The sequence below is a fragment of the Prionailurus bengalensis genome, chromosome D3 (assembly GCF_016509475.1).
Source record: "Prionailurus bengalensis isolate Pbe53 chromosome D3, Fcat_Pben_1.1_paternal_pri, whole genome shotgun sequence".
NCBI classification, from domain to species: Eukaryota; Metazoa; Chordata; class Mammalia; order Carnivora; family Felidae; genus Prionailurus; species Prionailurus bengalensis.
This window is the reverse complement of record NC_057356.1, coordinates 3356748-3382460: the sequence shown is the minus strand read 5'-3', so window position 1 is coordinate 3382460 and position 25713 is coordinate 3356748. Positions and strand designations below refer to the sequence as shown.

The window sequence follows — 25713 nt, the reverse complement described above, 5'->3', positions numbered from 1 at the left end:
GTCTGACCTCAGGAACGGCCTTACGCCACAAGCGTGCCTGTCCTCTCCCGGATTGACGCGGGTCTGGCCAGAATCCTTCCTCTGTCTCTTTTGTGCCTTTGGTGAAGCCCTGAACGCCTCGCGTGCGAATCGAGTTAGCTTACGCTCTCCCAGCCTCAGCTTGACTGACCTTCCCGGACTGGACGGATCTTTCTGGAAGGGGACTGTCCTGTTGACATCACTGGCCTCCAGCCCGTCGATGCCGGGAGCATCCCCTTCTCCCGGTTGAGAGAATCAGGAATGTTCCCAGGCATTACCAGGTGTCTGTCGGAGACAAAACCACCCTTCGTTGGGAACCCGTTGTGCAGCCTCAGACAAGACACTGATGTTTTTTCTTAGAGCTCAAATACGCTAACTTTCCTAGGTGTTTGCTTCCCTCGGGGCAAAATGAGCACATATCCGCTTCTTTTTGTCTCTCAGACAATGCTTTTAAAATCAAATAGCAAACCCAACACAGCGTAAACCCGGCCCGTCTGGAGAGTCTTTGAAACGCTCATGTGCCATGCTTTACGTTCTCCAGCTGAACAGGAAAGCAGGACCGAGGATTTTTACCAAGTACCCGAGGCACGTCCACTGCTTACTCCGTTCACAGCAAACCCCGGCCCCAACCCATGCCCCCTAGACCGCCTTCCTGCTTCTCGCGTGCCGAGGCCCCGAGCCTCTCCTGCTGGGATCCTCTGTTCATGCCCCCTCCCGGGGGGGTCCTGTCTCCCATCTGGCCGACTTTCATGTCCCAGCCCAGGGAGAATCAGCTCCGAAGAATCCTCTCCAGTCAACACATCCACAAATGAGCATCGTGATGAAGGCGGTGTGCGTCCTGTTGGCCGAAAGGGTCATTTCCCCCCGTGTTATTGTGTCTGGGTGCAAGTGACACGGACCTCTCCTGTGTTCGCTATCTTAGAATCTCAAAAACCCAATTTCCGGCAGCAGCTTTCCCGTAGAGTTCTCCAATGAACACCTGATGGAGTGTTCCAATATCCCCAACACCGACAGGCAACACAGATAAAGAAAATGGATCAACAGGAAGGGAGACAGCAAATGAACGTGCTGTCAACCAGGAGGACAGATAAGAAGGTGCCACCATCAACTGCTCCCTTGTCCCCCTCTCTGTGGCCTTAGGGAACCAGCATCGGACTTTTCCAGGGTTACTGTTTCAGATCAATGCAAATTACCGAATCATCCTATCTCTCTGGGAGACGTGGGAGCAGGTGAACCAGAAGGCGGGGGTGGATGTTTGTGCTCAATGGGTCACGGTGGCCATGGAACAGTTTCCTTGCCCTCGGCAGATCGAGGGTCGGGAGACAGATAGAGGGAAGGCTGGCAGTCCCCTCTGCTTCCTTAATCTGTTGGGTCAGGGTCCCCAAAACGTGAGATGAGTTTGGGTGATGGACAGGGTCGCAGCGTGGGAGGACGCCCGTGGTTGATTTTGGGGGGTACGGGGACACGGTGTGAAGTCACCCGAGTCTCACAAATGAGAAAGCGATTCCCTTTTCAGTTCTGTTTGGATTATTCTAATTCCATCAAGGAGAAAGTCTCATTTTGGCGTCCTGTGTCTTTAGCACCTCACACTCAATAACCTCCCCACTTCACAAAGAAACGGCAAGTGTTAGGCTCAGAGCCATAGACTGGCAACAGTTGGGAGCATTGGGTCCACTGGGATTATCTAAACAAATGTATGAATTAATTGCCTGATGTTTGATTAAGTATTTAATAAGTTATTGATAAAATCATCGATTAAGTTGTAGTGCGTAACTACACGGCTGATGTCATGAACATGTTATCGGAGTGTCCGAAGCTTAGGAAACACCATCTTCGGTTTGAATTATTGTGTGTGCGGGGAGCTGTTCCTGGCCATCATGAGCGTACATATGCTCAATAGATTCTTGTTTTTGAAGACTTTCTATTTTTAGACCAGGTTTAGGTTCATGGTAAAATTGAGGAGAAAGTGCAGAGAGTTCCCATGTACCCAGAGCCCCTCATTTACATTAGGGTTGACTCTTGGGTTGTACCTTCTGTAGGTTTGGACAAATGTGTAATGACATGTGTCTAGTGTTGCAGTATCATACAGAGTATTTTCACTGCTCTTAAAAAATTCTCTCTGCCGTACTCGTTGGCTGAAGTAAGTCACGTGGCAACGTAGATGCAAGGAGTGGGCCAAGAGACTCTTCTTCTTGAAGGGAGGGCTGCAGGGCCACATGCAAAAGGTATAGATACAGGAGGAGAACTGGGGCCATTTTTAACTGCTGCACACAACTACTGTTATGTCCCAAATGTTTGGCTCTGTCTACCTACTCATCTATCTACTTCCTATGCACCCATCCATCCGTCCATCCATCCACCCACCTGTTTGTCCATCCATCCATCCGTCCATCCATCCATCCATCAATCCACCCATGTGTCCATCCATCCACCCACCTGTTCATCCATCCATCCATCCATCCATCCATCCATCCATCCATCCATGGAAACTGAAGCTCCCAGAATGTGAGAACTTGCTCAAGATCCCATGATGGTTCAGTAGGTCAACCCTTGACACCTCTATGGCCAACCTTCATGCCTTTAACCACCGTACCAGACCCACTTCCTTCTTCACGGTGTCTGTCTCTTCTTGCTCACATTAAATCTCTCATGAACTGGAAAATTCGGAACTGCATTTAGCGGGAAGGTAAGAGCGAGGCGCTTTTTCCTCCACCAGAAAGGTAAGGAGTGACCTACTTAAATAACAGAGAATCCCGAGAGAGAAGACAGCTAGACAGCACGCCCACTCCAGCTTTACTTTATAGAAAACAAAGTCAGCATTTACAAAAAAACAAAAGGTCCTATTTTAGGCTTTGTTGGGCATGGAAAATCCACAAAAACGTGGAAAAAAAGGAATCCCTACCTGCAGACAGAGTGAAAAACGAGAAGGCTTCGTGGTGGTGCTTTCTTTGGCGGGGAGCACCCAGCACGCACGGGCTTAGCATCCTGCTCCGCTCCTTCGGAGAGCCTGCAGCCCCCTTCGCCCCAAACAAATCGGCCTCCAAATCTCCACGCTTCGGGGCTTCAGGGCGTTTTCGGAGAGGGATGGGCACCCGAGAATGAAACATCTGATGCGGCGGTTCAGCTCGGGTTTTATAAAGTATTGCAGGTAGCTTAAATAGTCCATGGATCGTTTAAGGCCACGGAACCAGAACTCCTTCTGGGATGTCCGGCGCTGGCAGGGCCTTTTGAAGGCGATTTAACCCGGTTCTGGAATGGAGAGGAGAGAGGAGAGAGAGGGCTGTTGCCCTTGTTACTGGTGGTGTCAGCTCACAGTCTCCGGCCAAGAGCAGGGGAGAGGACGCCGACTCTTTGAAAAGCCGTCTTGACAACCCAGCCCTTTTGGCCTCGGTGCCACCGAGGGCAGCTTTGATCGGCCAGCCGGTGTCCCTGCCGGGGGAGGACTAGGGGGGCTGCGGAGGTGAGAGGCACAGGCCGCCCCATGTGCTGGATGGGCTGTGCCTGCCACGGTCAGGAGGAAGGCCAGCGGGGGAGAGAGCACTCCCCTCTTCCTCAGTATAGGAACGGGGGTCCGCGTCTGCGTTGCTGGGCTGGTTTTCAAAGACAAGGGCAAGGCCGCGGGCCTCGGGGGGCCTCGCAAAGTCAGCCACTGGGCGCTTGAACCTCCTAGTCGCGTGTGTAGTGAGTTCTCGTGAGCCACCCACGTGCAAGTACGAGCCAGGGGGCGCCTCTAGAGAGGAGAACCTTCAAACGGCAAGGAGCCTGCTGGCCGTATTGCAGGCCATGCCTGCAGGGGACAGAGAAGGGTGGGCAGGCGGGGGTGATGCTCTCTCCCGTCTCAGCGCCGAGCTCCCGCCCCCCGTGGGGACTCACTGGGCTGCAGACACCAGTCGGGGCTTTCCAACTCGGATGCACCTGGAGGTCAAGCAGGTGACTTCACTGAGCCCCGTGGCCTGCTGAGTGTCTCGCCCGCTTGTTGCCGCGTCCTCCCATGTGTAAGGGGAAGCTGGAAACCCAGATGCCTCCCAGCCGTTAAAGATGGTTCCCATTCTTAGGGATTCTTTAAAACGCTGCGGGCAAGGGGTTCCTGGGGGGCTCAGTCGCTGAAGCGTCCGGCTTCGGCTCAGGTCACGATCTCACGGTCCGTGGGTTCGAGCCCCGCGTCGGGCTCTGTGCTGGCAGCTCGGAGCCTGGAGCTGCTTCCAATTCTGTGTTTCTCTCTCTGCCCCTCCCCCGCTTGTGCCCTGTCTGCCTCTCTCTCTCTCAAAAATAAATAAACATTAAAAAAATTTTTTTTAAATACTGTGGGCAAAACAAAGCCCATCGCCAGGCTGGGTAGGAGGCCGTAAGTGAGCAGTTTGCAAGATCGCCCCATTTGCCCTTTTTTTTTTTTTCCTGTTTTGACTTTATGAACTTTTTTGTTCTGCAAAACATTTAAACAATCCTTTACACGGGCAAGTTATCACTTTGTTGAAAATTGCATTTGGATCTGGAGTCATAATTAGAAAGCGTTCCCTACACTCAGCTCATAAAGGAATTCACCCATTGTTTTTAGTACTGAAAAAAAATTTATTTCCTTTTATCTAGATCACTGATTTACATGAAGTTTATTCGTGGGTATGGTGTGAGATATGGATCTAATGTTGTCTTTTGTCTCAGGTGGCTAGCCAGTTGTCCCAGAACCATTTATTAAAGTGTCTCTCTTTGGGGCGCCTGGGTGGCTCAGTCAGTTAAGCATCTGACTCTTGATTTCAGCTCAGGTCTTGATCTCACAGTTTGTGAGCTTGAGCCCTGCATCAGGCTCTGCACAGACGGCGTGGAGCCTGCTTGGGATTTTCTCTCTCTCACTCTGCCCCTCCCTGTTCTCTCTCTCTCTCTCTTTCCGGCGCAAAATAAATAAACATTAAAAAAGCAAAAACAGAGGTCTCTTTTCGCCTCACGATTTGGGTACTGCCTTTATCACACGCTAAATTTCCAGATGCACCCGAGTTCTTTTATGGACCCCTCGGTTCCACTGGTCCGTTTCTCTGTTCACGTATCCCTGCCATTAAATGTTTTAAACTCACGCAGACCATTAATAAACATCCTGACTCTACACCCACAGGTATCTTGCCAGCTTTTTGTCACATGGACATAGGAAATTGTCACTGCTGAATCGTTCCCAGGGAACAAAAATCTAGAGCTCCAGGCTCCAGTATATACTTGGCATAGCGCACAGTCCTTTACTGGCTGATCCCGGGAGGACCGTGACAACGCTGGCCACGTGGGCTTTGGAATGTTCCTCCTCGTTTCTGAGTTGCTTGTGGGCCTGCTGTGTTCCCAGGAGTCCAGTAATGACCCCTTCTCTGTCTTTTTTTCTTGTCTCCCGTTGCCCCCGCAGTGATCGAGGGCCGCGGGGTCACCGACGACATGCACAGGTTCTCCTCGCGGCCGCCCTACCTGCCCGTGAGCTACCACATCCTGGGGGCCGAGACCGCCTTCTTCCTGAAGGAGGCCAGCCAGGACGCCCTGCACAACTCCAGCCTGCGCACGAGAGTCGAGTCTTTCTTCACGTACAAGGCCACGAGGCCCCCGGCGCTCAACGCCAGCTACGGGCCCTTCTCCGTGCAGAAGGTGGTGCCCCTGGACCTGATGGTCCCTTCCAACCTGCTGGGGCCGGCCAGCAAGTTCGGCCTCAACTGGAAGCTGAGGGCGCACATCGTGCGGGACAAGGTGTACCTGAGCCGCCCCAAGGTGCAGGTGCTTTTCCATCTGCTGGGCCGGGACTGGGCGGCGCGGAGCCCAGGCGAGAGACTGCCCTGCCTGCGGGTGTTCGCCTTCCGGGAGACCCGGGAGGTGCGGGCCGGCTGCCGGCTGCAGGGGGCCCTGGGGCTGTGCGTGGCCGAGCTGGAGCTGCTGGCCGGCTGGTTCGGGCCCCCCACCGTGCTGGCCGGGAGGAAGAAGGCGCCGGGGCCGCCCGAGGGGAGCCCCGTGGAGCTCTACTATGCCGTGCAGCCCGGGGACGGGCGCGGGGACTGTGCCGGCGGCGGGGACGCCAGGAAGGGCAACTCCATCCGGCCGGGGAGGGACGGGCCGGAGGAGGCCGTGCCCCGCCTGCAGAGGATCGGGAGCGTCAGCCTCTACCGGGCCCAGGACAGCGCCCAGCTCCGCGAGCTGCGTCTGGACAGCAACGTGGCCATCTGGCTGCCCTCCCAGCCCGTGAAACAAGGAGACGTGGTCACTGCCTATGTCAGCGTCGCCAACAACTCCACCGTGGACCTCTTCATCCTGAGGTAGGTGCCCCGCCTGGCCCGCGGCAGCCTGGGCCCCTGGCCCCCTGCGGGGACCCTCTGGCTTCGCGGTGAAGCCACATTCGTGCATGCGGCCCCCCACGTGCATTCGACAGCCCCTCTTACGTCGTGGGTGAGGGGGCGGGAGGAAGGGGGCCAGAAACCGCTTCCGAAGGAAACAAGTGGGAAGGAATCGCTCTTCTTTGACCTTGAGTTGCCATCGAACTTGGAGGAGAAGGATGTGATTTTTCTTTCGCTTGAGTTCCTTTGCAGATACGCAGACAGCACTTGTGTGACGGAGACCGTAAGGTCCCAGGGCCCGAGAAACCACCTAGGGTTTTTGATGCTCCGTTTTGGGCGTGCGTGGGAAAAAGGGCAAGGACACGCCCTTTATAAAAAAAATCCTTGAGGTTCAATGCTGCCAAGTCGGGGCTGGGGAAGCCTCAGTTCCTGAGCCCAGGTTAGCGGTGATTAAAGGAGAAATCGCCCCAGGGAGGTGTTGCGTCTTCTAAAAAAAGAAAGAACCGAAAGTCAGTTGAAGCAACAGAGTAACCCGGCTAGCTGGCTCAGCAGGTGGCTCAGGTTCTAACAGGGTTTCTCTGTGACTCTGTGTGACGATTCCGAGTTCGGTACAGGAGCGTCTGTTATCTGAGGATTATTCATACTGGGGAAAAGCCACTTACGGCAAATCCTCTTAAAATGCGGACCCGGATTTCATAATAATGAGAAAATATTTGATCGAGATTTGTTTAAAAGATAACGATGATAAGAATCGCTTCCCTCCCCCCACCCCCTTTCTAGTTAAGAAGGTCTTGGGTTATACTTACAGCTACGCTGTGGTTCTTTTTAGAATAAAAACAAATCACACTTGGAAGGACTTGCTCGGGAAAAGTATCTGCAGAATAGAATGGTGGCATTTTATCGCATTTTTCTTTTGGTTTAAGTTTTGTCATTTACCTTGAAGAATGGTCATTTTCAAAGGCTGTGTTTGTGTTTGTTTTCATAAGATGCCCTCGGAGGTTTCGAGACGTGTCTCCAGGCATTGTCTTCATCCCCCGGGATTCAGATAATTCTCCTCTAAAGCGGCTGTCTTGTCATTGTCCTTATAATCGTTTTCTTTCAATTTTTAAGTGGGCTGATTGTATCCGCTCTCCCCTCGCGTTCTTGGAAGTGATCGAGGGCCTCTACAACAGGGCTGTGAAATCCCAAGTCTTTTACAAGATACCAAGTTTGCCCTGCGGGGATTCCCAGTGCGTCTACACTGTCAGCCTCGGTGGTCAGCCAGACCCCCCGCTGACTGTGTGTGAGAGGACGGACACATCTCCCTGTCAGGGCACCGGTGACTTCACGGCAATGTCAACCTTACAACCGCGGGGCCAGGATAGCAAATATTGAGATAAGACGATCTGGGTTTGCTTCCTCCCGTCTTTGATGGGAAAGATACAGGGAAGGTGTGAGTTTTGTTCTTCCTGAGTTCCTTAGCATGCTGGGTTCCAGATCGTTTCATTCTAAATAAAATAAATACATGCGGCCCTGGCTTTGGAACGTACATGCAGAAGACGGAACCAACGGCACCAGTGGTGAGGAGCCAGCACAGTTCTGAGCCCAAGTCTTCTGCTTCCCGGGTTGTGCCAGCAACCTGTGCCTCTGTCCCCTCATGTCTACATCCGATGCCATCGTAGCCTATCCTGTTCTACAGGGGAGGCCCCCGAGGGCCAGTATTTATGCGTTAAGGCTTGTAACAGTGCCTGGCACGTAAAAGGTGCGTATATGAGGGTTGTGTTTGGACATCCGTCAAAACTTGCAGAAGTGCTGAATTCTGTTTCAGCAGTAAAGGACATCACCGTGCCTTGCGTGAAACTGCAGCTGCCGGCTCTGTTCTCGACGTCCTATTGATTCCCGCTTCCCCGTGACTTTCTTTGAAGAGCAAAACTATTTTGTTTTTTGGTTTTGGGGTTGTTTTTGTTTTTTTTTTTTAATAACGACAAGCCCTTTGGAGCACAGAGGGCAGTGAAGGCGGGGTCCAGGGCTGGACGCTGCGTAATGCCGTGAAGTGCGGCAGCCTTGTTTCTGCCTTCCTGATCTTTCCAACCCCAGACCTGAGTCCTGGGGGAGAGGCGGGAACGACTCCCAGACGGGAGGCCCGAGGGATGTGGCTCCCATGACCGATGGGCAGACTGAGCAAGAAGCAGGCTTTCCCTTTCTAGATAATATATTTCATTTAAAGAAATTGTGTTTAAGTTTATTTTTTTTTGAGAGAGAGAGAGAGAGAGAGAGAGAATCCAAGCAGGTTCTGAGCTGTCAGCACAGAGCCCAACACAGGGTTCAAACCCACAAACCGCGAGATCATCACCTGAGCCGAGGCTGGATGCTTAACCAACCGAGCTACTCGGGCGCCCCTATTTATTTATTTTGAGGGCAAGAAAGCAAGCTTGCGTGAGCAGAGGAGGGATGGAGAGAGAGAGAGAGAGAGAGAGAGAGAGAGAGAGAGAGAGAGAGAGAACCCCAAGCAGGATCTGCACTGTCAGTGTGGAGCCTAAGTGGGGCTCCAACCCACAACCTTGGGGTCATGATCTGAGCCAAAATCAAGAGTCTGATGCTCAACTGGCTGAGCCACCCGGGTGCCTCCAAAATAATTTTCCTGTTTAAATACATTGTTCCAAGGATAGAAATACAGTAAGAGAACAGGAGAGGACCCACACAGATGCGGCAGGAACAGTGAGTCTGCCCCTTCCTCCCCGCCAGGGCACGTGCTCACGGGAACCCACACCCAGCTGCCCTCCACCCTTCCCTCCCACAGGAGAAACCCATCTTGCCCGTCACTGTTACCTTTCTCCTCAGAAATTCCGGGGCCCTGAGGAGTCGTTGAAAGGCCTCTCCTGACTCTGAAATCCCCCCTCATTCTCCCCTGTCATCTTTCACCATGGCTTTGACGACAAGGCTGTATTTGGAGACATCCAGGACTTTTTGGGAATCGTTACAGGGCCACTACCCTGTATTGGAACCCGGCCCGGGCCTCCTTTCTAAGATCATTTTCACGAATGAGACCCTCTTCCATAGGCAAAAAGCAGCAGCCTCCTTTTCACTGGAGACTTCATGAATTTAATTCAAAGGCAACCCCAGTTTTATGATCAAAGTCAAGACGTGGAAAGTTGAAGCGTTGTGTCCTTTAGTCGTGACGTTATTTGGAAAACCTACCTGAGAACGTGACAAAGAATGATCACTACCATAAATGAAGCACACATAACCAGAGGTGTTTCATAGACACATCTAAGTGTGTCCGTCCAGTGGGCAAGGCTCCTTGGTCCCTTGTCACATGTCGAACCACAGAGCAAATATATATGGAATTCATGCAAAACCAAATACCTGATGTCAAGCTTGTATCACATACGTTCCTTTCCATGGACGTTTTCCTTCACGACTGATGGAGACTTCTTGATCAATATCAAGATTCCTTATAGCTGGCGGAGGCGTTATTCCGTATTCTGGGGACTTCCAAAATACATTGACGGTTGGAGTCGTCGGTCCTGAAAATTCCTGTTGCCGTCCCCACGTGAATGTTCCGGAAGCTCTCAGGATGCTGAGGGTGGCTCTCATTCCCGACCACTGCTTCCTCAAAGCCCTGTGTTACATGAGGTTTACAGTTTCTTCCTGTGTTGGGATCAATGTTCGCTTTACCTCCATGGGTCCGGACCTTGCAGGTCATTAAAGGGCTGAGCAGGGAAGGCCACTGCCCCTTGGCCTTGTCACTGAGCAATGAAATTGATACCTTCAGATGCCAAAGAGGTGGCCCATTGTCCGCTGCGGCTGGGGACCTGCTTGCTTCCTTGTGTCCAAAGTTCAGGAAAACAAGAACCAGAAGTAAAACCGATGAATCCCTGAAGTCATAGTCAGCAAACGTTTACTGTGAACACACCGGAAGGACACTGCACACCGGGAGCCCTCCAGCCAAAACATGGAATGAGGCTGGAGTGGGGTGTATGTTAGAAAGCAGTTCCCAGAAGGGCATCTGGGGGGCTCAGTCGGTCGAGCGGCCGACTTCGGCTCAGGTCACGATCTCGCGGTCTGTGGGTTCGAGCCCCGCGTCGGGCTCTGTGCTGACAGCTCGGAGCCTGGAGCTGCTTTGGATTCCGTGTCTCCCTCTCTCTCTGTTTCTCCCCCACTTGTGATCTGTGCCTCCCTCTCTCTCTCTGCCCCTCCCCTGCTAGCACTGTCTCTCTCAAAATAAATAAACATTTGGGGCGCCTGGGTGGCGCAGTCGGTTAAGCGTCCGACTTCGGCCGGGTCACGATCTTGCGGTCCGTGAGTTCGAGCCCCGCGTCAGGCTCTGGGCTGATGGCTCAGAGCCTGGGGCCTGTTTCCGATTCTGTGTCTCCCTCTCTCTCTGCCCCTCCCCCGTTCATGCTCTGTCTCTCTCTGTCCCAAAAATAAATAAAAAACGTTAAAAATAAATAAATAAATAAATAAACATTTAATTTTTTTTTTTTTTTAAAGAAAAGAAAAGGGAAGGGGAGGGAGCAGTTTCCAGAGCCTGGAGGCACGGACGGTTTCTCCTTCACAGGCGTTGGTTACAATATTAGGATTTTCTTAAATGGAAGGAAATGGGTTACTGGTTACCTCCTCTCCATTTGGGGGAACAGTTTAAATCTTGCTTATGGTTTCCAGAGGCATAAGCAAGCAATGACCCAGGTCAGGTTGGCCTCGCCTGTCTTGCCAAACAAGCTCACCGAAAAGCTTTGCTTGTGTGACCCACCTGGGTTTGTCGGCTCAGGGAGTTCCCAAGGCTGGTCTCTGCTAGTGTGTGGTTTTAATACACCCCCACTGCTTTGGGTCAGCAGAGTGTGAGCAGCTCGCCTGGTGTGACCGTCACGTCACCGCTGGGGCGGCGTCCAGGCTGAGGACCCCCACGTTCGCTGCTCCAACGTTCGCCATCATGCACGTGGGCGGGCGGACTGTTGAGTTCCTTCAGGCGTCCGGTCCTGATGGACATGGATTGATGTGTGAGTGACCGCCGAGGGGCATCTAAGACCTTGGGGAGGAGACAGAGGTCAATAGGATGACCGGAGAGTAAAACAGTCCCCCAGAGCAGAGGTTCCCAGAAGCCAAGACTTAGCCAACTGAGCAACTCAAGTGGGTTGTAATCAGATTCACGTTCTACCAGTCGAGGTCAATCCACATTATTTTCCCGGTGATTTCACACAGGTGCAAGGTGATGTGTTAGCGACCGCCTGTCCTCACGCTCGCTTGGGACGAGATGGCCGTGAGCGTGTTTCACTTCAGGAGGTGGTGCTGCACGTGGGCTCTCCCCTGAACCAGGACTCTGAGCCCTGGGAGCGATCGCTAATTTAATAAGGAGGCATCTCTTTGGAAATAAAAGAATACGAAGGTGGATAATCCGAGCAGATGATAAGCAGCCTAGATCTGAGTTGGAAGCTCTTCAGAGGGTGGGGTTTCAGTCCCAGGGGTTTTCCCGGTTTGCGGGTTGACCCTTTGATGATGTGAACCTCGAGGCCTGTCGAGCGGCGGGCACGAAGGTCGTCCCCATGAGTTCCATCGCGGTGGTTTCTCTGACGTTTACAGGTAGATCACAAAACCCGAGAGACCACGGACAGTGAGGATCTGATCACGGTACACTGTAGTTTTCCCCTGAAATACCATTTTTCTAGTCGTTTCAAAGATACAGCAAAACTCATTTGTTTGTCAAAAAAAAAAAGTCTAATTAAATGTGGATTATTGATGTAAATGTGGTCAGAATACTGATTCTGTGCATATTCCCCAGAATGACATTTTAGTAACGAGCTGTGGTCAGATCCAAAGGGCCTCACCCGCTCCCAAAAGTCAACCTCAGTTCTTAAAACTGTCTGGTAATAAGGAACATCAGACCTTTAAAGGGTCTTTATGCTAAGAAGCCAAGCTAAGATCTTGTCTAATTGTCACGCATTACAAAGAGAACAGACTCTCGTTGAGCTTATACGAGTCCATGTGTTATCGGGAAAAAATGAGACTATTTCATAAGAGTTTCTGAATTCCGGGGCAATCAGGTGGGGAGAAAGAGACGAATGTTTCCGTCTTTGTTTACAGTCATACGCTTTGTCAAATTGCTGTGAGTTACAAACGTCTGAAGAGAGAGGAGGAAAGGGCTTCCTTCACTCGGCAAAACAAAATAGTAAAGAACCAGCAATGTTTGTCAAGTTATCAGAAGAAGCCTGTGTTCTGGAGGTCAGGTTGGGTCTTTGCAGACGAGAGACTTTGGCCTGTGGGAGAATCGAGCGTAGGGCGGGGCGTCTCTGTGACACAAGATGTACCAACGGTGACGGTGAAAGATCTGGAGAGTTCCCCCTGTGTCTAGACTTCTGTGGGCCTCGGCTTGTCACCCTGTGTCCCGCCAGCCCGTGACCAGCCAGCGGGCTGTCCTCCGGGGTGGCCGCCACGGCACAGGAGCACGGTCAGGAATCTCGGCATCTCCTTTTCTGCTTGTTCATCCGGACCTTGTGTGTTTCTCCAGAGTTACTGACAAGGGAGCAGTAAGTTTCGGGTCCGCTTTGCCCTTTCTGGGTGGGTTTCGCGAGCCGGCACCGATAACGGAGCCTTCGGGGCATCAACCCGAAGAGATGATGTTTTTCTTTTTTGAGTAAAACACGGTGAGGTAAGGAGGTAGTCTTCCCAGAAGTAAAAATGGGAGCAGAGGACAGACCCTGTGTGCCGTGCAGCTCCGTTAATGGCCCGTGCTTTGGTGAGGCCAGATCACAGGATCAGGGAGCAGGGGAGGTGTCCTCAGCGGATGGCACAGGGATGCGGGGCTCCTGACTCATGAGCTCTGTCCCGATTTGACGGGTGGATGTGTGCTGGGCATCCTTGTTAACCACCGACGTCCGTCCAACCAAATCAACGCATGTCGCCTACACTTAACAGCTCCTCTGTGTTTCCAGCATCTTCCAGTAAATAAATCAAAAGGGTAAAGGCGGGGGCGGTGGGGGGAGGCAGGGAAGAAGCTTTTAAGGAGATGAGCCAAAGGGACTTAGTATGCAGGGATGTCGGGGGGAGAGAATTATTTTTGCAAACGGGATGAGATATGTCAGCAGACTCAGTCCTAGATCCTAAATGTGTCGGGGGGCATGCAGGTCGCGTCATAGGCTGGCTGTCCCCTCCTCTAAGAGGATTCTGTGACCCTGACCTTTGACAGGCAGACCTGGTTCCCAGCCAGCCCCGGGGCAAAGGGCCTGGGGCTGGGCTCCCCCTGGTGGGTAGCTGGTGGGGGGATTCATGGAGCGTGTCTTTCCTGCTAGACTGAGCCAGTCGGGGAGCTCTGCTGTGTCGTCTGCTTACACAAATACACAGAACACACAGATGCCCACAGCAGCATTTTTCGTAACAGCCAACGCGTGGAAACCACCCCAATGCCCAGCGGCCGACAGATGAGCAAACTGCAATCTATCCACGCAGTGGACTGTCAACGTGCAGAGGACGGAACGAACTAATGGTTTGGGCCACAGCGGGGATGGACTGGAAACCACGGTGCTTTGGCGGAAGAAGCCACCCACGGCGGCCGTCTCTCAAGCCCCTGCACACGGTGGTGCGGGGACCCGGGTTTGCTGCTTTTGACGAGAAGCTGGAAACGTGGGCTTTAAGCACAGCCTTTGCGTTGATGCGTGTGGACAGGGGAATCGCTTCTCAGCCCCGCCGCGCAGGCCTGGGGACCCGATGGCGACGCTGGGCTGAGCTGTGTCTCCAGATCGAAGTCGTGGCTCCACACAGCAGGTGTATTTGCCTCCCAGGGCTTCTGTAACAAACTACCCCGCACTGGGGGCTGAAAGGGACGGAAACATGTTCACATGCAGTTCCGGGGGCAGGAATCTGAAATCAGCTGGCAGGGCCGCACCCCCTCTGGGTTAGTGTCCTTCCCCCGTCTCTTCCCCATTCTGCTGGTACTTCTGCTTGTGGCTGCTTTGCTTCCCCCACTGTAGTCGGTCCCTCTGGGTCCCCTCTGCGGCCGTGCCTCAGGTCCCCTCTCCTTCCCTCGCAAGGACCTCATCCGGACCTCCTGGACTACTCACTTCGGCAAAGACCGCTTCCCAGCGAGGCCGCATCCTGGGGTCCCCCGCAGACAGGAAGTCCCACCCACTCCGGAGAGGAAAGACCACCCCAGGCATTTTGGAGCCTCCCACTCTGTCCTCCCAGGATCTTCTGAGTTACTACGTGCCCCTCGGCAGCTCCGACCGTAAGCGGAGCTACAGATGGGTGCTGGGCCTTCGCCACTTGGAGAACACCCCCTGCTGTGCTCGGTGCACCTGCACCTACGTTCTCCAACCCTCCCCCTGGTTACAGACCGCAGCCGGTGTGCATGCTGCTGTAAGCGAATTTGGAGAGCTCTCTTTTCTTTCCCCGATGCCGTGTTGCCATGTATGTCCAAGGACATGGAAAAGCCTCGCCCCTGGATAATTCGACTCCCCGTTTCCAACTAGGCATCTGTCCCCAGGTCAGGTGGGGCGCTCAGGAGTGACCCGCGGTCCCCAGACTCATCGTCAGGAGGAGACCCCAAAACACAGTCGGGTTTGCACGGGCTGCACATTCGGAGCTTGGTGCAGACAGTCCGAGAAACTCATTTTCCCACAGTCTGCCTAAAATTCATTTCCCTGTTGAATGTCTCCGAAGGAGAGGTTTGTTTTCATTTTGTTCAGCTTGTCATTTTAAGTGTGTTCTCCTGGAGCAGAGAAAAGGAACAATTTTCTTTCTGCTTGGGAAGACGTGAAGAAATAATGTTTCCTGCCCGGGGCCCCCGCCCCGGCTCCCCACAACACATCTGCGTTGCCAGGCAGCCCGGCTTCGGTGAGCCCGTTTGGCTGTTGTACGAAACACAGACTCCGCTTCTCTGAAAGCAGAAAGGAAGGGCCGCCTTCCTGACCCAGACCGGCCGCCTCCGTTCCACCTGCTTTAACCGATTTAAGTTACCGTAGTCTGCAAAAGAAAAGAAAATAATAAAAGGCGTCTTAGTTTTCGAGCTTCCCAGATCACAGCTGTGTCTGTTGCAAATGGTTTAGCACGTGCATAAGGGGACCTGGGACTTGCAGTCCTGTCTACCTGCGCGTGTTTGGGGAGCAGCGGTGGGCTGAGGGGTGAGTGATAATTGCAGAGGGAGCGTGGGGTACTCCAGTGTCCCGGAACACTGGGGTGTTTTTTGTAAAGACATTTATTTTAAAGTAGTCTGTACACCCAACGTGGGACTCGAACTCACAACCTGGAGATCAAGATTCGCACTCTCAGTTGACTGGTGCCCTCATACTGGGGTATTTTTTTTTAATGTTTATTTATTTTTGAGAAAGAGAGACAGAGCACGAGCAGGGGAGGGGCAGAGAGAGAGAGGGAGACACAGAATCTGAAGCAGGCTCCGGGCTCTGAACTGTCAGCACAGAGCCCGACGCGGGGCTCGAACCCACGAACTGTGAGATCATGACCTGAGCTGAAGTCGGGCGCTTCACCGACTGAGCCACCCAGGCGCCGCTATACCATTTTATTTAGAAAGGAGGGCTCCTGGAAATGGGGACATGAAGACAAGAGGACCTGTGGTGTTGGAGGCGATCAAAGGGGGAGAGAGGTGGGCAGTGGGTCTCAGGTCCAGCTTCCAGCCATTTCCTCAGGTGAGCCCAGTGACCATGGCTGGGGTCCCGGTGTCCCTCGCCCTCTTTCCTCTGGAGTGAACCCATGTTCTCGAGGCCTGACCTTGCTGCCTTAGCCTAACTTATGTCAACTGGGGCTTTCTCTCTCTGTCACCTTACCTCAGAAGCATCAGCTAGCACGTTCGGACCTGGATGGTGGCTGTCGCTCAGGTGGAACCGTTTGGGGGGACAGCGCGTAGAGAAAGATGAAGACCGTATCTCACGTTTCCCTAGAATATCAGCATCCAATGGCATCTCGTTCTGGTTTGTGCTCACTTTGGACGTGGTTTCCTGAAGAAAGTCTCTTCTTTTGAATGTCTCAGGGGGGCTTTTGAAAGATGGAATCCCCACAGCATTGGGGGACACAGGCTTTTAGAGGCTCTTACCCACTGCTCCCTGGATCAGACCCATGACTCCTGAGAATCCATATCCTGGCTTCTCCTGGGACTGCTGGTTGGATGGCCCTATTGGACTTCTAGAAAATCATACTTACATAGCGTTTGGCAAGCCATTATTCACAGCACGCCATGCAGCTTTCTGAACAACCAATTCTGAGATTCATCCTCTCTCACCCCATCGTCCGAACCCCTGTCTTAATGCTGTCCCAACTCCTACTGGCTCCCTCCGTGGTGACTCCAATGGTCCCCAGCTCATACAACACTTAAGAGTTTGAAAGTGCACGTCTCCTACAATGAAATACCCCCTCGCCCCCATTAGGACTGCTGCCGTCGAAAACCCAGAAAATGGCAAGTGTCAATGAGGGTGTGCAGTAGGCGGAACCTTGTCTCCTGTGGATGGGATGTAAAATGGTGCAGCTGTTGTGAAAAACAATATGGCGGCACTTCAGAACACTAAAAGTAGAATTAGCATGTGATCCAGGAATTGCACTTTTGTGTGTGTGTGCCCCGAAGAAGTGAAGGCGGAATTTTGAAGAGACACTCATATACCCACAGCAGCATCATCCACAACGACCAAGAAGCGGACGCAACCTGAGTGCCCACCAATGGATGAATGGAGAGCCATCGGCGTCCACACACAACAATGGGATATGATTCAGCCTTTGAAAGGAAAGGGATTCTGACACCTGCTGCAACACGAATGAACCTTGGGGACATCATACAACGTGCAATAAGCCAGTCAGAAAATGACAAATACTGTGTGATTTCCTCTTACGGGAGGTACTTAGTCACAGTCATCCAGACAGAAAGGAGGAGTGTGGTCGTCAGCGCTGGGGGGCTGGGGGCATTATCGCTGAACGGGCGAAGAGCTTCGGTTTCACAAGATGAAATGAACTCTGGAGATGGGCCGTGGTGAGTGCGTTGAACGCTGCTGAACCATACGCTTAAAAGTGGTGATGATGGTAAAGTTTGCGTTCTGTGTGAGCGTTACCACCGCGACCACCACACCAGAAATGTGTAGGCGGACACTTTTGTCACAGATGAGCTGGAATTGAGTCTGCCTTATTGGAGCCACGTACCCATCCCTAATGCGTTTATCGGGACCAGCGAATTGGAACGTGTTTATTCAGCAGGCTACCCTTCACATTTGCAAGTGGTGGATTAATCTCACTGCCAATGGGTGGAGAGCAGAGGCAGAGTGTTTGACAAAGGGGAAACTGAGGTATCAGTACTGGGAGACAGTGGGTTTACCCACGGGCCAGACAAGATGCCCACCGGTAGCGTCGGGATGGGGTGTAAGCTCTAGAGACGATGCTTGAGTTCAAATCCTGGACCCACGGTCTCCCAGCAGCAACACACAGACAGGCTCCTCCACTTTTCTGTGCCTCAGTTTCTGTATGAGGATAAGAATCTTCGCAGCTACCCTTAGGGATGTTGCGAGGCTTAAGTTGGATAGAATTTTAACCTGTGCTTGGCACATTTTGAGCACCTGGAAAATACCGTTTATTATTATTGCATTATTATGTTTTTATTACTACATGTATTTTTCCTGAAGTTACACAGAGGACACATTAAACAATTTTTTTAGGTTTATTTATTTATTTTGAGAGAGAGAGAGTAGGGAGGGGGAGAGAGATGCAGGGCTCCAACTCAGGAACCGTGAGATCATGACCTGAGCCGAAACCAAGAGTTGGACGCCTGACCGACTGAGCCACTCGGTGCCCCACACGGAGGGCACATTATAGCTGCTCTTGGTTGAGAGCTTCCAGATGCACCTGAAGCTATTCTAACCGATGAACTTCCATCTCTGTGGTAACGTCCGCATCCTTTAGGAGGAAGGATGCCCTTCTTGCTTCCATTCAGGCAAAACCAGAGGTCCTCAACCAGGGATCAGATTTATCCCCCCTCCCGGGGGCCATTTGGAAACCTCCCGTGACGTACTTGGTCATCAGAGCTGGGGGAGCGTTTCCTCTGGTATCTGATGCGTAGAGGCCGGGGACGATGCTAGGTATTCCCCAACGCACAGGACAACCTCCTTCTCCCCAACAAAGGATATCCCAACTCATAATGCCAATCAGTGATGCTGGCATTGAGAAACTCAGAAGAAAACAAATGGTTGATGACCAGGGGCATGTCTGTAATCACAGGTGATAGCCCATCTGCTCTTGGGCGTAGAAGGCAGCTGTGGTTCTCAGGGAATCATGACGGTCCCCATGAACATGTGGCAAGACGTGGCTGTTGGGAACATAACGGCCTTGCCTGGCAATGTAAGAGGTTCTGTTTCTTTGAAACACTCTTCCCAGATGTTGGCAGCAGAGAAGGTGGCAACAAGCCATTAAAATCAAGGCCAATTTTCATGTTTACCAAAGAGCAAGGACCTGATCTAGTCAGTCTATACTTCACAATAAGTATATCTTAATATCCTTTCTTAAGAAAGAAGAAGGGCTTTGATAACAACATCAGAGAGGTATATTCACAGAGCCCATCCTTGATAGCTCATTGGCAGAAAGCGTATCACACTTCAATTACAGCCATTTCATTGGCGTTAATGAGCACTTCCCAGAACTGGCTTCTTAGGCGCGGGACTGCCTCTCAGAGTTGATAGATCACTGTCAGCATCTCTCACACGGAAGAGGTAAAGATGGCATCCCGCTGACAAACCCAATTATGCCATCCTGAAATGCACAGTGGGAAGAGGGGAATCGAACATGGCAGCCGCAGTGGGGAGAGGGGAATCAAACATGGCAGCCGCATTAAGAAGGACGGTGGGAAGGCACCGTTTTCACTTAGCTGAGCTTGGCTGCAGGGTCAGGGAGTGACGTGACCTCCTTCTCAGTAACCACTCAGGCTACAGAATCTCCAATGAGCTTAAGAGACCATTCGTCTCCCCATGGTTAGTCAACCTGCTATGGGTATTTAACTCTCCATCAACCCACCTTCTGTTGGGGGGTAATATTTTTTATTTAATAAGTGATATATTCATCCCCTGATGGTTCTTAGTCTGCCATGGTTCTTCCCAAGATTCAAGCCATCACACGAGCACGTCATGCTGATTTCCATGAAGAATGGGATGTCATAGCACACATGGAAAACAAGAGTGTGAAACCCTTAACTTTGGAATTGGACCAAAAAAATTGTTAAAACTTTCATCAGGTTGGTTCTTATTCCAAAAGATGAGGTTAAATAACTCCTAAACTGAGGGTAAAGAGAAACAGAGCATGAGGCGGGGACTAGAAGAAGTTACGTGTTGGTCGGACGACACTGAAAGGACCCTTGAGACACGCGTGGGAAGTTTGGAAAGACCAGAAAGCGGTGGATATCTTTTCTCTTTCTCTCCAGACGAACCAGAGAATGAGGATGGCCTCAGAGCAATCTCTTGGGCAGCGTGTAAGAAAGAGCTGTGGAACTCAGAAGGGTGGGTGTTTCTGGCAGAAAGGCCTGTGAGCCTCACACACAGGTTCCCCGTATTTTCTGTGCGCTGTACAGGGACAGAGAAACAGCTGAGAACACACGCTGGCTTGGTTTTGGAAGTAAAAAAGACACATCGTTGGGCAGCCTAGGTGGCAGTTCAGCTGATTTGGGAATATTCCCTTGACGTGTATTCATCTGGATAGCAGCACGGACAGCTAGCAGGTGCCGGTGTGGCCCGGAGCCCCAGGGCGGGGTGCCCTCCTCGCCCTCCACCCCCACGGAGTGGAGATGCTCCTCTGGGATGGGAGTCCGCCATCAGCACCGCAAGCAGCTCGCAGCCAAGAATGGCGTGCACCAGTGGCTCCCCACCTAGAGGGGCGTGAGCATTACCCACAGTACCTTTACAGTGTCAGTCACTGGACCGCACTTCTGTTTGTGTTTAAAGTTTGTTTATTTTGAGATAGAGAAAGTGCGAGCAGGGGGAGGGAGAGAGAGAGAATGAATATCCCAAGCAGGCTCCGAACTGTCAGCACAGAGGCTCGATGCCACAAACCATGAGCTCACGACCTGAGCCCAAATCGGAAGTTGGAGGCTTAACTGACTGAGCCACCCAGGCGCCCCCGGATGGACCCACGTCTAAAGTTTCTGGCTCAGTAGACGTGGAGTTGGGCCAGAGAACTGATTTTTCTAACAAGTTCCCGGGTACCCTCGCTTACATTTGTGTGCAGAATCTCTGCATCGTAGTCTTAATGCTCAGTACCCTAGAAAGCGACCTTATTGGGTGATTAGGGTCATTGCAGATATAATTAGTTAGGATGTAGGCATATGGGAGTGCAGAGGGCCCTAATTTGGTAAATCGTGGAGAAAGATCAAGGCAATGAGCTCATCAGGGAGACAGACGGAGAAGCAAAAGTGGGTGTAGCAAAATTTCAGAATTCGTCAGTTGAGCTGAAGGTTGTAGTTGAGCTGAAGGTTGTACAGGCATTTGTGGTGCTATGCTTGTAGTCTTTTCCGCGGTGAATTAAGTGCTCTTTCCAATTCTGGTCTCCTCCACCTGTTAACGACAGTCGCTTGAGAAGGGAAAGACCATTGAGAAGTGGTCTTAAGTCAAGACACAACAAATGCACTAAGAAATTATATTCTTCAACCCAACAGAGACAGAGAAGGTTAAAAGGAAGTCATTTAACAATCACAAGGTGTAAAGGCCGTTTGGTCAGCCTCCCCATCCCCTGAAGTGACTTGAAGCCACGAAGAACCTTACTCAGGAAAGAACGAGAAGTTACCTGTATCTGGAAAAGCTTGTACACACCCCTGAAATTCAGTCACCTGGCATTGCGACTTCCCCCTGGGTTCTTGACTTGTCTCCAGAATTGCAGGCGGCAGGCCCGTTGCTATGGAAATTGCTGACTTTGTGTGTGTGTGTGTGTGTGTGCATAAAATATTACATAAACACCTACAACTTTTTTCGTATTTTTTCCTAGGCTCCAGATTGCTATCATTTTGCATGTAACTTAAACTGTTCAAAGAGGGGGTGGGCAGGTGTGTGCATTGGGGCACGGCTTATGAGATTCGAGCGGCCTCTTGCTCCCCGCCCCCCCGCCTTTGCTTATCCTCGTCTGACCTCAGCCGTGTCACTGCTTTCAGAGCCGTCAGTAGATGTTAGGCAGAGAGAGCCATGCCCCGCTGTGGTGTCACAGAAGTTGTTGCCATTGGACGCGGTCCTAGGATGCCCCGTATCCACCAAAGAGGCCAAGAGCTGTGGGGAGCAGGTGTCCCCCAGGTGAGCTGGCATGTCCGATGGGGGAGATGAGCTCTGTTGGGGCATCGTGTGGCCGCCACCGCCGAGAAGTGCTTCCCAGGCCGGAGTGTGGAAGGCTCACCATGAACATGCTGGTGTTTGCAAAATCTCCAGAGAGCATCTCTCTTGGTGTCCTGGCACTGGCTTAAAAGTCTGTGCGAAAGAAGAATGAACACCCCATGGTGGAGTAAATCGCAATTAAAAAGCCCCCTCCCCTGGGGATTTTACACTGTTTTCCAGAATGTTCTATCTTCAGACCCACAGCCAAGCCTGTGTGTAGAACATGAAAGGAGAGACCACGAAACACTAAAGAATCACAATAATTGAGTCCTAATGAATGCTGAGTGATTAATCTCTGTCATCATCAGAGCCGCTGACATCTTTGTAGTGCTGAGTTTTCTACACAGGGAGCATGACTTGGGGAGGCTGGAGGCCCGGTCCCCAGACTCCCCCCAAAAGGGAATGTCACCACACATCAAGTGGATTTTTTTGGTTTGCCAGTGCACGTAAAGATTACGTCTACACTCTAACAGTCCGCTACGCGTGCGATCGCATTATGTCTAAGAAAATGTACCCACCTTAATTAAAAACACTTTATTGCTAAAAAATGTTATCATCTGAGCTTTCCGTCACTGGTAATCACAAATCACAGATTACCATAAAAATACAACAGTATCGAGAATGTTCTACCTTTTGCAAGAATTATGGGAATGCGACGCGGAGACAGGAAGTGAGCAAACGCTCAACAGCAGCTTGCTCAAGGCAGAGCAAACACGAACCTTCAGATTGTGAAAAACACCACATCTGCAAAGCACAGTGAAACAAGCATGCCTGTATATCCTTTTTTCCGGAATGCTATGAAAAATAAACATAGGACGACGGTGAGGTCCAATGTATCCCTTGGGTCAAGAGGGAGAAGTCATGATTCTGCCCACGGCCTGGGCGACATCATCACCAGTTCAGGGGACGTTCAGACTCCCAGGGTGATCACATGTGAGGTCGGGCTTTCCGAGCAGACATGAGGGGTCTCGATGCGGATGCAGGACACTCGTCCCTCAGCAAGAGCCGAGCGTCTGTCCTTGGTGTGAAAGCCAAGCGCCTGGCCCTAGAGACCACACATGAAGAGCCACAGCCTTCCCTGATCATAAGACGCCCTTCTTCCCATTTTCCCAGAGGCATCTGAATCTCTCCATCCCATTCATTCATTCATTCATTCATTCGACTATCTAGCCAGCATCCAGGGACTTGACTCCATGGTCACCGTGAAAGAAACAGCACGGGGCAGCCCTTGAGGAAGACTGGCTCTGTCTTCTTCTAAATTCTGTGGCTCTGGCCTCCACTGCCTCGCAGGCCGCCCCTCTACTAGGGGCCCCTGCTTCTGGGGACCCTTGCTTCTGGGGGCTGCAGCAATTCAGGCATTTGGGGTCATTTCCACCCCTCACTGAAAAGTGATGGCATAAGAAATGGCCTTAAAACCGATACGATAATGCCTTCATAGTTTGCCGGTGGGACTGATTGTACTACTGTTTTCTAAAAGTGGGGCCGGAGCTGCGTGTATAAGTGAATGAAGAGTATATAGGATCCCAGAGTCCAAGGTCTAGGAGAGCGTATGGCTTTCCTACCTCTCTAGTTCCTGGAGAATCACTCGGGACTCCCCATCAGGGATTGGACATAATGCTACAAAGGGAACTCGTGCCCCTAGAGTCTTCTTATCAAAGAAGGGACTTTGGGGCATCTAGGGGGCTCAGTCAGTTAAGCACCTGACTCTTGATTTCGGCTCAGGTCACAATCTCACGGCTTTTGTCGGGCTCTGGGCTGGAGCCTGCTTGGGACTCTTTCTCTCTCCCTCCCTCTCTCTGCCCCTCCCCCGTTCTCTCTCTCTCTGAAAATCAATAAGTAAACTTTATTTAAAAAAAAAAAGGAGTGCATTTGGGGCGCCTGGGAGGCTCTGTCGGTTGAGCGTCCGACTTCGGCTCAGGCCATGATCTCGCGGTTCATGAGTTCGAGCCCCGCGTCGGGCTCTGTGCTGACAGCTCGGAGCCTGGAGCCTGCTTCGGATTCTGTGTCTCCCTCTCTCTGCCCCTCCCTTGTTCACTCTCTCTCTCTTAAAAATAATTAAACATTTTTTAAAAATTTAAAAAGCAGACTACTATAATCCCTAAGACAAGCCTACCACGTACGCCTGATTTCTGAAAGACGTGGCCTGCTGAGGGTTACGCACCGTAAATTAAGATTTATTTTTCCGGTTGTTACTGATGGAAAAGAACTGGAGGTCCTTTTCAAAACTTGGGTGAAGAGGACAAAATTGTTAGGGAGTAACAGTTAGTGAAGAACTTAACGGTGTGCCAGGGGCCAGTCCACTGGGTCCCATGGGCTGTGCTCTCTCCCTGAATCGTCACTGAGGCCTTACGAAGTGAGTACGAATATTGTCATTATTGCCTTCATCTTCCCGAGGAGGAAACTGAGGCATCTCAGTCACTGTTCCAAAGCCATAGAGCTTATCATCAACGGAGCCGGGGTATGAACCCCAGTGATACCACGCACTGACCTAAAAATTCAGTGACAGTAGCAGATGTGAGAAACCACCCCGGAAATCACAGCAGTTTCCTTAGCCCGGGATTTTGTGGGTCGGGGAGCTGCGCTCTGCTCAGCTGGGCCGTTGTGACCTTGGCTGTGCTCATCCCTGTCTGAGATCCACTGCGGGTGAGCCCGGCCAGCCGCCCTGCTTCTGTGGGTTGGCGGTCCATCGGCCGGGATGATGGGGCCTCGGGGCCGTGTGTGTGTCCTCCGCTGGTGAGCCAGCCTGGGCTGGCTTCCATGGCGGTCCCAGGGCTCCAAGAAGCACGTCCCAGCCTGGAACTGTGCAGTCACCGATCAGCGGATAGGGAGCCAGGCTTCACCTGTTCACGAGAGTCGCCGAAAGTCGCTTTGCTAAGGGACTCCTAGCAGGGAAGGCAAGAACCGTGGCCACTGTTCCAATCTGTCACAAGGGATAGTCTGTTCATGAAATTACACTTTTTGTTTCTCCTTTATGAACCAATTGATCAAAATATTGCTTAGTAGGGGCGCGTGGGTGGCTTCGTTGGCCAAGTGTCTGACTCTTGGTTTCGGCTCAGGTCGTGATCTCACAGTTCTAAGTTCGAGCCCCACGATGGGTCCTGCGCTGACAGCACGGAGCCTGCTTGGGATTCTCTCTCTCTCCCTCTCTCTCTGCCCCTTCCCCCTTCTCCAAATAAACAAATACATGAAAAAGAAAACATTACTTAGTACATGGCTTAGGGTCTGGGGGCTCGAGGACGTTTTGTTGGGTGTGCATAGAATTTTAAAAGTGAATTTTATTTAAGAATCTGACTTTCTATTTTCTCTTTTTAAAAAAAGTCAGAAGATCTTAACGTTGAGGCCATTTTTCTGCTCTGAGATTTTGGAGTGAACTCTGGGTGGTGGCTTCTGTTCACTCCATCGCACCCCCCCCACCCCGCCTCCCTCCAGAACCTCCCCACAGCCTCCTCACTTACTTAAATTACTTTCCTGATCCCTGGAGGCATTTTCGCTCGGATCCAGACTTCAGCATCTCGTATCAGCTAGGCTTCAGTCCTTGGCTCATCAAGTTAATTGTGTTAACCTATTCCACCGCCAGAAACAAGCAGACCAGATACCTTCTTATTAGTCTGTGCTTTGGGTCTGTTTCCAGTTTATTAGGATGACTTCTCCATTTGGAGCGAAGCCAGGATGGCACCTCATTCTTGTTTGATGTTATCACGATTCCATTACCGAGGAAGTAATAATGGTTTTCCAATATGTAACGTGTGAAGACGCCGTCTTATCAGAACTTGCTGTGTCTGTATTACAGTGTGCCCGTCAGAGTACAAGATAATAGCACTGTAAACGATCCCAGTATCTCCAAAATAGCAGTGGGGTTTTTTGTTGTTGTTGTTGTTGTTGTTTTTGACAGGTGTCTTCTTAACGATGTGTAAGTAAAGTGGATAAGGCTGCTGCTTCCCGGTAAAGTGGCTGAAGGGTTCCATGTGGACACTTTGCCAGGAGACGGAGGTGTATTTGACAGACAGAAGCAGGAGGAGGCAACTTCTGGAAAAAGGCATTGAGTTGAATACTCGGAAGGTTCCAGAAGCTTCCAGGGAAATAGCCACAGTGCCTAGGAAGAGTTG

At 51.6% G+C, this 25713-nt stretch overlaps 1 protein-coding gene across 1 annotated transcript in view; it reads left to right on the top strand.

Annotated features, from left to right (window-relative positions):
- The window catches only part of TMEM132C (transmembrane protein 132C), a 308479-nt gene that overhangs the window by 99266 nt on the left and 183500 nt on the right, over positions 1-25713 (top strand). Inside the window, exon 2 of the mRNA XM_043557309.1 lies at positions 5399-6290. Within this exon, the coding sequence (XP_043413244.1) occupies positions 5399-6290 (892 nt within the window). The remainder of the gene's footprint in view (positions 1-5398; positions 6291-25713) is intronic.